Source organism: Oculina patagonica, chromosome 3 (genome assembly GCF_052425735.1).
Source record: "Oculina patagonica isolate OP01 chromosome 3, crgOcupat, whole genome shotgun sequence".
Taxonomy (NCBI): domain Eukaryota; kingdom Metazoa; phylum Cnidaria; class Anthozoa; order Scleractinia; family Oculinidae; genus Oculina; species Oculina patagonica.
The window spans coordinates 2,018,651-2,034,286 of NC_135760.1; the positions used below are offsets into that span (position 1 = coordinate 2,018,651).

Sequence of the window (15,636 nt, forward strand, 5' to 3'; positions counted from 1 at the left end):
AATATTTGTAGCTACATAGGTCACGCTATTGTGATCACGATTCTCAGAAATCTTGGCGGTCAGTCTGTAAACAATTCTTAGAAGTGAAACAATAGATCACACCTATCGTGATTGGTTAATGCAATCAGTCTTATAAATAAAATAACTGATCACAAGACTCCATTGTCGAAGGCGTTATCAAATCCACTGAAACCCTCTGTTTTTCGCTTTAAATCATGGATATCAAAACCTTGCTAAACAATCTTCACGAAGAAGTTTCCTGTTCTGTGTGCATGACCACGTTTACGGAACCGAAACAACTGCCATGTTTGCACAGCTTTTGCCTTCACTGCTTGGAAGGTATTCTACGAACGAGTGGCCGCCGTGATATCATTAATTGCCCAGAATGCAGAAGAGAAAGTAGAGTCCCTGCAAGTGGAAACCTAAACGACTTGCCGACCAACTTTCGAATCAACAGTCTGCTGGATGTGTTGGCTATCAAAGAGTGCAGTACAACTGGTGTGAAATGTGGAAATTGCGACAAGAAAAGCGCACAGAGTTTGTATTGCTTCCAGTGTTCTTCTTTCTGGTGTGATTTTTGCATTACTGGGCACAACATAATCCGCTCAAACAGTGAGCATAGGGTGTTGGCGCTAAAAGACTTTGAAGATGAAGACATCGAGAACGTTTTAAAGCGACCAGCATTTTGCCCAGCCCCAGGCCACGAAAAGAAAGAGCTTGAATTCTTCTGTAAGATCTGTGAAGTTGCCATTTGCAACGCTTGTGCCCTGACAGATCACGAAGGTCACGCTAAGATGCTTCTGGAAAAAGCTGCAAACGAACGAAAGTTAGAAATTAAATCTGCAATCGAATCGAAAAAGCAAAAAGCACAACAAAAGAGAAACAAAATCACTGAACTTGGCGAAAACTGCGCTCACATTGAAGCTCAAGCCGCTGCTGTGAAACGAAACGTACACAGGGTTGCTGAAAGTTTGACTGCAGCTATCGAAGCGAAGAAGAAGGAAATATTGAACGAAGTTGACAACCAAGTAAAAGAATCTGTCGAACGTCTGCGAACTCAACAATGCGAGGTGGTCAACCAAGTCAAACGGATCGAGACAGGGATTGAAAAAACTGAAACAATTCTCAAACGCAGCACAAGCGCTGAGATTGTACGCTTAGATAACAAGTCGTCATTAAACGCAATCTTTCAAGAAGAAGTCAGCGATGAAGAAAAACAAGTCGACCGTGACTTTGAAGGCCTTCGTCAATTCATCTTTGTAGAAAATGAAACATTATTGGACAAAATAAACGCTGAAGGAATCGGCTCATTCAAAACCTTAGTCAACAAGACTTGTGCGCATCAATCAAGTGCTGAAGGAGAAGGAGTCAGTGAAGGAACTGTTGGACTTGAAGCTCACTTCGTTTTGACAACAAGAAATGCTGAAGGAGAACAATGTTACGAAGAGCGTGACTCGGTAACAGTGCAAATCAGAAATCAACAAGGCCATGACTGTGCGACGAAAGCGCGAGTCCAAGATAACAGGAATAGCACATATAAGATCAGCTATTTTGCCAAAGAAACCGGAAAATGCGACGTATCAGTAAAGGTAAATAGTGAGCATGTATGTGGCAGCCCTTTCGCCGTTCAGGTGAAACCCAGACAGTTCCGACCTGTGCTTTCTTTCGGACAAAAAGGCTCGGCTGGTGGAATGCTTGACAGGCCTTGGGGGGTGGCAGTAAATGAACGTAATGACATCGCTGTGACTGAGACTGGTAACCACAGGGTTTCAGTATTCAGTAGTGATGGAACCCACTTAAGATCGTTCGGTAGAAAGGGTGATAAGCAGGGAGAGTTTAACTGGCCTGCTGGGATAGCTTTTGATAAGAACGGGAATATAATAGTGGTGGACAATGAAAACCACCGAGTTCAAGTTTTTAGTGAGCAGGGTGAGTACCTGAACCAGTTTGGTGGCAAAGGAAGTCTTGATCACCAGCTTCGGTATCCTTATGGTTTATCTTTAGACAGTGACGGGAATATTATTGTTGCTGATTCAAATAACGCACTAATCAAGATCTTTTCTCCTAGAGGAAAGTTTTTACGTAAAATTGGCGGAGATGGCTCTTTCAGCAGTCCCATTCACTGTGTTGAATATGAAAAATATCTTATAGTGTCAGATAGGAATGAGCATTGTATAAAGGTATTTGATACAAATGGACATTTTCTTTACAAAATTGGAAAAAAAGGGGAGGGGGACGGCGAGTTCAATAAACCTCGTTGCTTGTCAGTTAACAAGGCAGGACACCTGATGGTCTGTGATCAATTGAATCACAGGGTTCAGGTATTCGAACTGAGTGGAAAGTTTGTAACTAAGTTTGGAACAAAAGGGAGCGGGATAGGAGAGTTTGATCAACCACGCTCTACAGCAGTTCTTAGTGATGGTAGGATAGTTGTGACTGACATATATAACAATCGGATTCAGATTTTTTGGTAGATATGATATTTACTGTCCTATAACATAACATGAATCAATTTCCTGATTTATTTGCCATCAGTTAACTTTAGAATATAATTTTTTATTATTAGTCAACTTGTAAGCATTTTTATCTATGTCATTTTAATATATAGTGACAATTACATGTAAAATAGCTAACAAATCAAATGCGTAGGTATCGTACCATCGTTACCATCATCTGTGTTCGCATATATATGGCATATATTTTGAAAGTTTCATGGGGGTTAAGACATGCAAACCAAGATTTTTTTTAATTTAAATGCCAGGGGTTCAAAACCATTATATTACATTACCTGCAGTACATGTAGGATTGATTACTTGTAAGTAAAATTGAAATTTAGGCATTGTATCGTTAAATGTGTTGTAAACAAATAGTGGGATATGTTGTGACCGTGATATAAGTTGTCAACATCGACTGTTATTAGACTAATTAGTATGGGTAACTTAGATTATTTATTTCAGAAATGCTGACTCCACTCTGTCACTTGCAGCTGAACTAAGTTTAGTGTAACTACATTTAACACAAATATCATTTAAGTTTGGGAATTGATGTACTCAATAAAAAGTTGTTGTATGTTGCGTGACATTATAATTTGTGTGACAATTTTCTAGTCAAAGCTTACACACGCTTGTTATTGAAAAGAAAAAGAAATGTGAATAAACTTTAACTATTTTTTTCTCAAACTTGTGATATTTAATCTTGATCATATCGGGAGGAGTATAAATGATGATTGATTTAATTGACTGTCTAACTGAACGATTCTGAAACAACATACTAATTTTATCGATTTTCCGAAATTTTACAAAAAATAGTGACATCGTGTTAACCAGTTTTTAATGAACATATAGCTAAGATGGAAATAAATGTTCAGTAAAGAACAAACTCACTTGAAATCAATTTTCAAAGAATTTTTCAAGACGACTATGTTTAAAGGAGTTCACTCCAGAATGGCCATTTATTTTCTTTACGGCAATAAAAAGTTTATACAAAGATATGTTATTTACTTAAATTTTAGCCTCCAACGTGTGCTATAACCCTAAGAAATCTTTCCCAAAACTCGACAACTGGACGCCGCCATCTTGGAGCTGGTAATGTATGCGTGACGTCAAAGAGCTCAGACTGAAGTTTGCAGGAAAATTTAAATACTCGAAACTCTTTGTTTCTTCGTAGTGGCTTTTGTTTGTCAAAATGCCTGTTTGTGCATCTCCATTTTTCTCAAACAGACCTTCAAGAAAATACAAAAAACAAGGAGTTTCGACTATTAAAATTTTCCCGCCAAACTTCAGGCTGAGCTCTTTGACGTCACACATACATTACCAGCTCCAAAATGGCGGCGTTCTGTTGTCGAGTTTTGGGCAAGATTTTGTAGGGTTATAACGCACGTTAGAGGCTGAAATTTTGGTATGAGCAGGGTGAGTACCTGAACCAGTTTGGTGAACAAGGAAGTCTTGATCACCAGCTTCAGTGTCCTTATGGTTTATTTGTTGACGAAAACGGGAATATTTTTGTTGCTGACGCAGGCGACAAACTGATTAAGATCTTTTCCCCTAGTGGCCGGTTTTTAAGTAAAATTGGCGGAGATGACTCTTTCACCTTTCCCTATCACTGTGTTGAATATGAAAAATATCTTATTGTGTCAGACAGGGGAGACAATTGTACAAAGGTGTTTGATACAAATGGGCATTTTCTATACAAATTTGGAAAGAAGAGGGAGGGGGACGGGGAGTTCAGTGAACCTCGATGCTTGTCAGTTAACAAGGCAGGACACCTGATGGTCTGTGATTCATGGAATCACAGGGTTCAGGTGTTCGAACCGAGTGGAAAGTTTATTACAAAATTTGGAACAAAAGGGAGCGGGATGGGAGATTTTAATGATCCACGCTCTAATGCAGTTCTTAGTGATGGTAGGATAGTTGTGACCGACTATTGGAACAATCGAATTCAGATTTTCAAGTAAATATAATACCCACTCCTTAGTTGTGTAATGTAAATCAATTGACTTTGGGCTATCTTTTTACTCTAAGTCGTTTATTCGAGACAGTGTTAGGGCCTGTTTATATGGAGGAGAGTTGTCCCTGGTAGGAGGGCTACCCTCTCCCCCGAGCCATTTTTTGCCGAGCGTTTAGATGAGAAAGTTGTCCCTGTTGACCGAGCCAAAACTTGGCCCTCTCGGTTCAAAAGACTGGCGAGAGTTGTTTTGAAACATCTATTATGGCTGCTTTTTCTAAAATCAGTACCATTTTTTGGACTAATTTACCGCCGACTTCGATTTCAATTTATCTGCTCTTTTGTTTTTGCTGATTTAAGTGTTTGCGCATGCTCCGTATTTGTCAACTTGTCCCTGGTAGGCGAGGCAAAAAAAAGATGCGATTTGGAGCAAAAAATAGTGCGATTCGTGAATAAATCGCACTCCTGAGAGCCAATCAGAATGCAAGGATCACCAGTGATTTCAAAATGGATGTAATAAAGCTGGAAAATAAATGCGTGAGTATTTTTTATTTGTTATCATTGTTTTCGCATGTAATAATTTTTTAGCGTTCAGATGTTTCACGGTAAGATTATATTTACCAGTGAAAGATTAATTACTTGTTAGAAAATAACTCATGGTCTGAACTGTTGTAAAATCTGTTTATCAGAATTGCTTTATTATTTTTTTACGGAATTCATATTGAAGTTTAATTAGCTTGCATTTGTAATACATAGTGGGAAATGTTTTGTCCCATAAGGAAAATGACGGTGGTATTAGTTGTCAACAACGTTAATTATAAGACTTATTACCATTCAAATGGTAATTTAGATTACAGTAAATAAATGAAATGATTAATTTTTCCAGCAAAGTAGAGGGCAAACCGGCCATGCCCAATCAAGTGCACCCTATTAATTTTACCTTCAAAAAATACTCCAGAAGGCTGGGACTGGGTGGGCAAAGCTTTCTGTATTCGAGCTGGAGAAAAAGAGGCCTGTAACCTGGCCTGCTGTGATTTAAATAATCAAATTTTCAAGGTCCCGTATGAAACCGGGGCCCGGTTATTCAAATATTAACTAGCGCTGCAATTAGCATAAAATTATTTATTCACCGGGGAATAAAATTCCTTTAAATTGTCAATTTAATGAAAATAAGCAGTTTTGTATGTTGCGCGACATTAATTATTTGTGACAATTTTTTGAGAAAAGCTGACACACGCTTGTAAGGTTGACAAGGTAGAAATAAACTGTACAAAAACTGTAGAACGGTTTTCTCTAACCTTTTGTAATATTAAATCTTGGTCATGAGGGGAGGAGTTTAAATGATAACTGGGCCATTCTAAAATAACATTTGATTCGATAGAATTAATTAATTAATAACCTATTGGGGTCCTGAGAGAAGCGGAGAGGGGGAGGGGGGGGGAGTTATAAATCCAATTACCCAGCCCAAATTTTACTCAAATCCTATTTCCCAACCTATTGGTTTTTTTAATTTTCCCAAATCCTAGTGAAAGTTCCACTGTTTCTCGTTTACAATTCTCAAATCCTCTCAGGCTACCCAAATCCCAGGTCCCGTTTTACATCTTCAGGCCCCTCTCTATTGATGATCATTTCACGGTTTTCCCGTGAAATGTAGCCTAAAATCTCTTGCAGGGAAGAAATATTCCTTCCGAAACTTCACCATGGGACAAATAAGACTGACAAATGTTCTACGCCAGTTTTTTTAAATTGAGATCAGATAGGATCTCCGACATTGTTATTTAGAATCTGTATTTCCTCGGGTCACTTTTCCCATAGATCGCCTCATCCTGATCTGTTACTATCGCCTGTAAAGCGGCAAAGTCAGATTCTTCTGTGATGTTATGCTTGCGGGCTCTCAAACCGTCTTAAATATGATCCTCTGGGGGAGGGTATAAGAAGACTTTTCGATGATGACCGTATTAGAAAAGAGAAACTCCAACCTTATCTTGATTTTACCATGTCGTGGTACTTCACAACTTATAATACCAATCGTCTTTCGCATGTTTTCGGGACAAAAGTTCTATTGTCCCGCGGGCGCTCCATGCTTCCTCGGGTCTGACTTGGCGTATATTCCCTTCCCGGGATCTCGATATACTGCCTGCACCACGGCAAAAAATTTACTGCCGGTCACGACGTGGCCCAGTTTTTCCAAACCTTCAACTATTTTGTCTGAAATGCGATATTTCTTCTGCGTTTCATAGGTTACATCCTGATCGGGCACCAGTTGGGTATGCAGACGAGGCTCGTTTACTGCGTCAGACAAGGACTGACCAAACCACAGCTTGTTCATTAACACCTGCGCATGTAAACAAAACTGTTATCCGCTGAATTTGATTTCGTACTCAGTGTCTTTGGTCCCCTTGAGCAGCGGACGAAAAACGAATTTAGGTACACTTAATGACGCCATACAAAGCGTATCTTCACGTGGTGCTGACTAAGAAGATGCTCACCCGCCGCTGAAATATTTTAAGCTCAATTTTTGGTATTCTTTTGAAGTCTTTTATCTCTTGTCTGTTTTCGCATTGGCTTAGAGCCTACAGCTAATTCTGGGAATCAGCGCAACTTACAGATTACTCACTTATCTGCTGGCAGATTAGTGAATAATCTGTAGGCTGGGCGCGCAATGCATGATTTTCAGAGCAATTTTAAGTTTACGTGCGGTGAGTGCACACAGCGAAGTAAAAAACATAGCTTGTCGATTCGCTTCTTCAACAAAAAGATCGTCAAAAGTTGCGAACGAATTGTTCCACGAACACTGAGCGGAAAAAACATTCAGGAGAGGGACGGCAAAAAGGATTAGCACAAGTGTTAAATAATTTGTCGTTAATTTCTTTAAATCAATAAATAATACAACAATTATTAGACTCGGTATTTGTGATATCCGGAATAATCAAGGTCTCGGTAAATGTCTTGTCAATTTTTAAACTTGTAGAGGCACTAAAAACGCCATTTTTAAATTCAAAAATTTATAGAAAATTCATAAAGCAAGAAAAGAAATGCCCCCTTTGTAATATAAGCACTCCCTTTTCCTCGTCCAGGCTGAAAAACCTTAGGACCATAATTAAACCCAGGGCTCATTACCTAGTAGCCTGCGAATACAGCCGCCTCTCTTCGCTCCCGGCCGGTTGGGCTAATAACCTAGGCAAAATAATCATATTTGTGCCAAAAGGAATTTGCATCAGAGCCATTCCATTTTATAACCACCTCCCCCCCCCCAACCAGTTTTTCTGAATGGGTTTTGAAAGTCATTTCTGAGGGGGTAGCTCCGTCAGCATTCTTTGATCTTTCAAATATTCAGGGGATAGGGAAAAAGTTGGCTTTTTATGATGGGGTTAAGAAAAATCTGTTTTTTCTGAGTGGGGCATCATGTCAGCACTTTGGTCTTTTTTCGTTGCGGGTAAATTTTGACTATACTCGTCAAGAGAAAGGAGAGGGGGTGTGGATTTAAAGTGGAATAACCCTCAGTCATAGGCTCTACATTTAATGCCATTGTACATACCAGTGACACTGCCGTGGTTATTCTTTTCCCGCCAGAGGCGCCAATAACAAGCTGCACTTTGCCGTCATCGTTGATCAAAATGGCGGGAGAAATGGACGAGAAAGGTCGCTTTCCTGATTGGGGAAAATTAAAAGGAGATGGAGAAATCCCATCCACAATATTGTGCTCAGGAATGTCAAAATCTGCCATCTCATCGTTGTAGATGATTCCTGTTACAGTAGATCGATATTTGGCTCCAAATCTGCCAAGACACAGTGGTAAGAATGAAAAAAAATGCTAATTATTTTTTAATTCAAATGTCAGTTAAATTTGCCGTGCTCCAAACCTATTTCATTTTGTGCAGAATCGTCAACAAAAATTTATGGAGTCTGCTATTTTTCGTCAGAGAAGTTGCTTAGCAACACGACGTACATGATGACGTCATACTGACGTTATAACCTTATCTTATTTCAGCAATGCTGAGCTTGCTGCAACCTTGTACCCAGAGTCTTCGCTCCCCTTGACCAGAGGTCGAAAGTTCTGATTGGAAGTCCGAGAATTAATATCGGACTTGCGGTTGAATTGCGCATGTCTAGCTTGCAAAAACATAACTTAACGAACTTCTTGATGTTTTACTTTCGGCCATTTTTATTATTTTTAAAACCAATCAAAATCGATCTTGCAACGGAATTTTGAGAGTCGCTAGATTCGTCTGGCAGAAAAAAAAAATTAAGGTGCCCTCCTACAAAGACTTGCCCAAAATATCACTAGTTCCCTAGCTAAAATAACAAAGTTCCATTAACTGAGGGCCAAGCAGAATGTTACGGAACATTTTTCGTTAAAAAGGTAGATTTTGAAACAAAAAAAAATCGTTATCGTTAAGTTAGTTATGAAGGTGTTTTGCGCATGCTCTTAGACACAAAGCCTTCGATTAAGAAACAAAATCCAGGTTTTATGGCGTGAAAAGAAATAGTTTAGAGTTTTTTTTTTTTTGCTAAGCTTACGTAAGTAAAACTGAGAAAAACAATTGGCAGAATGTCTCGACAGCTATCAAAAGGTCAAATATTTTATCCGTCAAACGACAATAAAGGGAATTTTACCAACAAGGAAGGCTTAAACCAACCTCATATTAATTGTGGTTGTCACGGAAACTGCGTCACCGTTTGGCGCCAAAACAGCCACGTGTGTAGTGCCGAAATCAGCGTCCGAGAATGTATCTGCGTAATGCGACACGTTACTGAAGGTGATGTTATCCAGTATTTTGTGACGTAACCAGTCACCTGTTTTTTGGTCTAACATCTTCATAGCAACCTAGGATGAAAAATCAGTGCGTTTATTTAAAAATATCCTTATTACAAATGCGTTCTCTGATTGGCTGAAAGACGGGTTCCTATTACTTTTCCACAGTGGCTGACTATTGGCAAAGTCGCCATCTGATTGGCTATATGGAAACCTACTATTGATCGACAGAAGGCCCCTGAAACGAGGGTGCGGTTTTTGCTTACGATCGGAAAATATTGAACAAACCATCAATACGGAGTCATTTTTTTAGTTGCTTCCATGTTTAAAAAATCAGCCACTAATTTATCCTGAAACAATTAAACTGCTCGCTCTCGGTTTTTAACGATGTGACTCGGAATTTTTTCCCTCGTCAATGTATACCGATAAAACCTCAAGCTCGCAATCAAATAGCCAGGGTCGGCCAGGGTTCTCAGTTAGGTTTACGGTATACAGAAGTTTTACCAGAATATTGGGCCCTTTACTGGGATAAAGTATACTTTGTTTTTCCAAATGTTGGTATTTTTGCATGATTTTGAGGGGAAATCTTTGGTATACTGGTACATATATTTCAGGTTTCTGGCCAACTCTGAATAGTTAAGTAGGAACAAATCATATTGATATGTCAACCAAAAGGGAAAGCATTTAGGACAACAACCGTCACCCGTGTTTCTTTCACTAACCTTGTCTATAGTTGAATTAAATGCTGGATCTCCAAGTCGACTGCGCCATGCATAACTGTACTTGAAAGATTCAATGATACGGTGATACGTCAGCACTGAGGAATCCACGTCATCACGGTCAGATGACGTCATATTGTATCCTGAAAAATGATATACTCGACATAAATGAACTTGAATATTTTGGAAAAAATCTAAGGCTATTGAAATTTCTGACAGGCGAACCACAGAATCTGTTTCTTGTTCTAAACTTCTTCGTTCCAAAACAAAAAAGAAACAATTGGATATTATTGTTCTGGCTGCATTGAGTCAAACGGGATCTAGGTATTTTAGAGATAACAGCAACCTCCTGGCCAAACGGAGAGGCAAGTAGACGACCATGTACTTGCGTTGACTTGCGTTCACGTTGTAGAGATCAAATTTGCACGCAAGCTGACACAAGTTTTTTACCGTTTGGTAAACCAACGCAAATCTGTACGCAAGTTCACGACTACTTGAGACCACTTGCATTGCCGTTCAGCCAGGGTCGCCCACTACCTCTTGGAACGAGTTACTGCATTCGTTCTTAAGACAATAAATAGCAGGTCATTATAATACCCTTAGCCCTCGGAAAAAATATAAAGGGCGAATTGAACTAGAGGTTCCAGAGAGGTAGAGTCTTTCTTACCTTTAAGGATGTTCAAGATGAGGGCCAATACAGAGCCGCTTGTCGGGGGTGGGGTGAGGTACATTTTCATACCCGACAGTTCACCTTCATATGGCTTTCTGCTGATCGACTTGTAATTTCTCAGATCATCCAAAGTTACGATCCCCTTGACTCTTCTTATGTCGTTCGCGATATCACTGGCCAGCTCCCCACTGTAAAACGATTGAGGATCTTTTTGCACTCGTTCCAGGGTCTTTGCATATTTTTCGTTCTTAATTTTGTCGCCCTTTTTACGAAGCTTGCCATTCTTATCAAGTAGCAGTTCGCTGAAATAATGAAAATAAAAAGCCGAAACAACTTATTTTTGACGAACAAATTAAGCTTTCTTGTACCTTACCTAAAGAGAGTGAGGTACGAGAAAGACCCTTAATTACTTAAGGTACTCCCCCGTGAAATTTTCTTTGAAGGTTACATGTAGACTTTGGCGTCATGGTGCTGTTCATAGCAGGCACTGAAAAGGCATTTAAATGTGGTTTTATTTTTGTGGTTTAATTGTTGCTGTGAAGCACTTTGGCTTTCAATTTGGCTTTCAAATTAGTCTCAAATTTGAGACTGATGAAGGGGTTTTCCCGAAACGTCTCTCTGTTTCTCAAAAACTATTTGCCACTATTAAGCACTTTTTGAACACTGAACTAAGACATTCCGGCTTGTTTCATTTGAAACTAAGTTTCCATCAGAAAATATTAAAATCGCATCAGATGCCTTATATGCAGCGAAAAATTAAAATAAATCATCAACAACCTTACATTTATGGTCAAGGAGTAAAATTAGATTGGAAGTAATTTTGATGGATCGTGGAGTTTCATTCTTTTCTGTGGCACGTTTGCTGAGTCATGGTAGCACTAAATCTATAAAGCGCCTCTCGAATCTCGTGAATATCGTGTTTCAATCCGAGCCTGTTTGTTCTTGCTTTCGTATGGCTTGCTTGTATCTCGTTTGTATTAACTTCAACAGTTTGTTGTCAGATTTTAAGGGCTAAGTCATGTACAACGTATCTTGAAAAAAACTTAGCATTTTTTTTCAAGACCGTCATTCGTAATCAGTCTTAATCTTCGTCAGTCGACACGATCCTTGTTTATTTTCGCGTTTTTTTAACTCCTTTGTTGCTACAGTCGAAGCTCTCGTAAGCGGACACCCTCGGGACGCGAAAACAGTGTCTGTAACTGGAGCTGGCCGCTTACGAGAATGGTTCTCGTTAGCGGCCACTAGAGGTGTAAGGGATAAATGGCCGCCTAAGGGAGCTTGCCCAGCTAATAATAACCGGACGGACGTGGATGACGAAAAAACAAGCACTGAAATATGGTACTGTAATTACTGTAAAATCATTGTGACGAACGGTGTTGTGAAGTTCATTGATAAAAATAAGATAAAGAGGTTGTAAATAGGATTTGGGGGGGGGGGGGGGGTTTGTCCGCTTACGGGAGCTTAAAAACAAAGAAAAAGGCCAAATCGTAATCTCTGAAAGTGTCCGCGGCCGCTTACGGGAATGTCCGCTTACGAGAATGTAAAAATACAGTGTTTGTATGGGAGTTAAAACGGGGTTTGCAACAAGGCGGTCGTAAGTAGAGCTGTCCGCTTACGAGAGTGTCCGTTCAGAGAGCTTCGACTGTATTTTTATGTTAGCAAACTATTATTTTGAGGTTTCCATCAAATTGAAAGTAATCAAATGACTTAAAATATCATGACATTGCTCCTTTAAGTTTGTACATACCGTAAAAACTAACCTCAATCCTGGATCATTTCTGATGTACTTCTCCATTTCTTTCGTCAGGACGTCAGCCACAGCCTGAGTTATTTCAAATCCGTTTCTGGCCAAATCGATGGCAGGTTGAACAAGCCGTTTCCATGGCAACCAACCGTGTCGTTTCCAAGCTTCGTACTGACCGCGCACCTCACCGGGGACCGCAATGGACAGACCACCTTAGAATATAGGAACATCTTGTTGTTATTTGCTGTAATCAGCTGGGGTACTAAGTAATTTAAATAATCATATATTCAATGTTTGGACATGGTAATATATGAAAATGCATGCGTTTAGTCGTACAACTAAATTGACATATGATACTTTTTAAAAGCGTCCAAAGCAGTGTTATTCGGTCTTGTCGCGTGCCTTTTTGTGCTTTTTTCCGACAACCTTTCTCGAATAAGCTGTATATGCTGAGAAGCTGGTCGGGCGTGTTAGCTTTTGTGACAAAAAGAAGTTATCACACACAAAAAGAACTGCTCCTGTAGACGAGTCGTCACATAAGGGGTGGGGGGGGGGGGGGGAGATGGTCCCCAGTCTCCCACAAGACATTGTGCACGCGATCAAAATGGCGCCCTACTCCAGTTTGCCAAGAAAATGGAGGATTTATATCCGAGACATTTCAATCTGTCAAGATTAGTGGTCAGACCAGTCGGCCATCCTGCGACCAGAGAGAATTTAATTACCCTTATGGTCCTTATGATATTCAATTCAATACCTATTTTGGCTTTGCTCTCGTTGCCTTTGAACATATCTCTGTGTGCTTGTGCTGGGGCGGTTTCTCTGAAGTCAATGACACTGGCTTCCTGAAGACTTCGATTGTACACCAGCATAACCCCACCACCTCCTATCCCAGACGAATGCATACTTATAACACCCAAGCAGAACATGGCGGCGATGGCAGCATCCACGGCCGAGCCGTTGGCGTTAAGGGTGTCCTTGCCAATTTCTGAGCACTGTGGTGTATCCGTGGCAACGGCCTCTCTTTTGTAAGGTCCACCAGATGATTGATCAGAGTCTTTTGTCAGAAAATAATAGAGGAGTCCAGCGGTTACCCCCAAAACCACAAGCACCAGAACTACTACAGCAATAATGATAATCAGTCTGAAAAAAGAAACATTAGGGTGGTTTTACTATAGAGATTTTAAGCAGTGCTCAGCTATTGTACGTCCTCTTCCAGCAATATATTCTTTTTCATCCTGCAGGGAATGCGATCTTAACGAACGGCAGCCAGTTCCAGGCATTAAGTTTGTTGGGGAACAGCGCGAAAATCGGCGAACGAAAAATAAGGAGGAAGGGGTGTGGACCTTTGCCATTTTTCTTTACGCTAATCCCGTTTTTTGCACTGCTTCCAAACTAACCTGTAACAGGCTAAACAAACGGGAGGCGAGCGAGATGCCACACCCAAAATTCACTGATGCCCACTTTTGATCGATTTTTTAAAAATTAAAGTTTACTAGGAAAGAAAATTAACAGAGGTAGTAAGAGGACAGAGAAAAGGTTAAATCTGGTGGGAATACTCTCTGGAATAACGTTTAAACCATAATGTTGGTGATAAAACTACATTTACATTCAGGAGAAAAGGCCATCGCTGGGTTGAAGCTTGACGTCACGGCAGCCATGCTGCTGGACAAGAACAAAGCGTTTCCCTTTGTTGGAAACTGAACTCTTTTATCGTGCAAATTCCGCAAAAACATTTTTTTATTAAATAATAAAACTTAAGGTAAAAGCTGTTAAAATTGATGCTAAACGTTTTCGATCTGTTCGATCATCATCACTCTGATGATGATCGAACAGATCGAAAACGTTTAGCATCAATTTTAACAGCTTTTACCTTAATTATTATTTTTTAACTTTTTATCGGCGAAATATATATATTTTTTTATTGTTTTGTACAATAACACGGCCGGCCGCCTTGTCACATGGTTGCAAGCCAAGAATAATAACCATCTAAAATTGTCAAAAATTTAAGGTTGCTCTGAACCCCTTTTGCATATTGCTATTTAACTTTGCAAAACGTTGGACCTTTAGAATATGTTGACCACAACTTGATTATAATAAGAAGTGAGGTCGGCAAGTAAAAAGCTAAAATTAAAGGTGTTAAAACAAGTTATATTGTTGCTATGGTAACTTATTATGTCATGAAGATGACCATAAAATATTCACTAAGGATGAGGCATTCGTTTGATCTCGTTGTTATATCATCAACTGATAAAGGAAGGTAGCTCTATGCTGAAATGTGAAGTGGAGTGTTACCTTGGGTCAATGAAAATATTGTTGAAATGGACCGTGACCTACAGTAATATCAATATGCAAAACATGATTGATAGAGTTCATCGTGAAGCCACGACAAAATTGTAAACAAAGTCTGCAGAGCATATTAAAGTACAGCTCTTTTTAAGAAAGAAATACTTGCAGCTATGTGGATTACATGCAAAAATTAACTCAATTTTAAAATAAAATGTCAAACGCCTAAACGGGCGCTTATTTTATTAAACTTGTGCATCTGACTGAAGATAGCAAAACACCGGGCAACCTCATTAAAACTGACTGCAGATTCAACAGGGACACAGAACGAAAATTGAAATTACTTTAAACTAACTCCAAATATACTGAGAATTATAGGGTATTGTCGCTTTTAAACACGGTACGTTTCTCAGAAATCAGCAGAGTCCATTTGTCTCTTCTTCTACTGTAAACATATAAAGATTTGAACTATAAACGAGTCGAACCAAACTAATCTACCGTGAAATGATAATGGCCACCAGCAGATCCGAACATATTGCAGCATAATTTTCGATTTGAATATTCTAGCTTATGTTATTCCATTAGTCTGAGATCAACCCTGAATCTTAGCTAGCTTTGCATTTGATCACAAGAATCATGGTCTATAGCGTGAGATCTGATCATGTGTAACGCTCTACTATAAACGATGACAATCTTTGATCGATTTATAATTCCTGATTATCAGCTCCATATCATTTGAGGTATTGTAAAATTTGAGCATATTAAAATGAGTGAGAGGGAGAGAACAACATAGCACTTACCGTTTCTTGCTTGTGACGGCTGCCATCTTTCAGCACCAGTTGAAACTGTGAAACTGTTAAGAAATTGAGCTCGACTTTGAGCGACGCTAAGCTAGCCCGTTTCTCGGAAACTTGGTTAAAATACACACCCAAGCCCCCTCCCCTAGGGTTATTTGCTATGTCGGTTGCTCTTGCTTTGGTGCTCTTTAGTTTAAACCGGCCAATCTGGGATGTACTAGCTA

The 15,636-nt window shown here is 39.5% G+C and overlaps 2 protein-coding genes across 2 annotated transcripts; one reads left to right on the forward strand and one right to left on the reverse strand.

The window, feature by feature from the left end:
• The first annotated feature begins 78 nt into the window (after window positions 1–78).
• Window positions 79–2,483, forward strand: LOC144646071 (E3 ubiquitin-protein ligase TRIM71-like). Its single transcript, XM_078505597.1, has one exon. It carries the CDS (start codon window positions 216–218, stop codon window positions 2,472–2,474), a length of 2,259 nt encoding a protein of 752 aa, XP_078361723.1. The 5' UTR covers window positions 79–215; the 3' UTR covers window positions 2,475–2,483.
• Window positions 2,484–6,232: 3,749 nt separating this feature from the next.
• Window positions 6,233–15,520, reverse strand: LOC144646092 (glutathione hydrolase 1 proenzyme-like). The gene is made up of 8 exons (XM_078505614.1): window positions 15,416–15,520; window positions 13,087–13,472; window positions 12,349–12,544; window positions 10,586–10,890; window positions 9,922–10,061; window positions 9,084–9,271; window positions 7,982–8,222; window positions 6,233–6,778 (listed from the first exon to the last, which is right to left on the reverse strand). Exons 1-8 carry the CDS (start codon window positions 15,439–15,441, stop codon window positions 6,503–6,505), a joined length of 1,758 nt encoding a protein of 585 aa, XP_078361740.1. The 5' UTR covers window positions 15,442–15,520; the 3' UTR covers window positions 6,233–6,502.
• Window positions 15,521–15,636: the final 116 nt, after the last annotated feature.

What these genes read in the sequence shown, in the direction of transcription:
- LOC144646071 (XM_078505597.1), top strand. Translation starts at nt 216, where the DNA reads ATGGATATCAAAACCTTGCTAAACAATCTTCACGAAGAAGTTTCCTGT.
- LOC144646092 (XM_078505614.1), bottom strand. Translation starts at nt 15,441, where the DNA reads ATGGCAGCCGTCACAAGCAAGAAACG. An exon ending in GCCGTCACAAGCAAGAAACG is followed by an intron (nt 13,473 to 15,415) that starts GTAAGTGCTATG and finishes TTCTTTTTTCAG; the next exon opens with ACTGATTATCATTATTGCTG. An exon ending in TTAATTCAACTATAGACAAG is followed by an intron (nt 9,272 to 9,921) that starts GTTAGTGAAAGA and finishes TTTTCATCCTAG; the next exon opens with GTTGCTATGAAGATGTTAGA.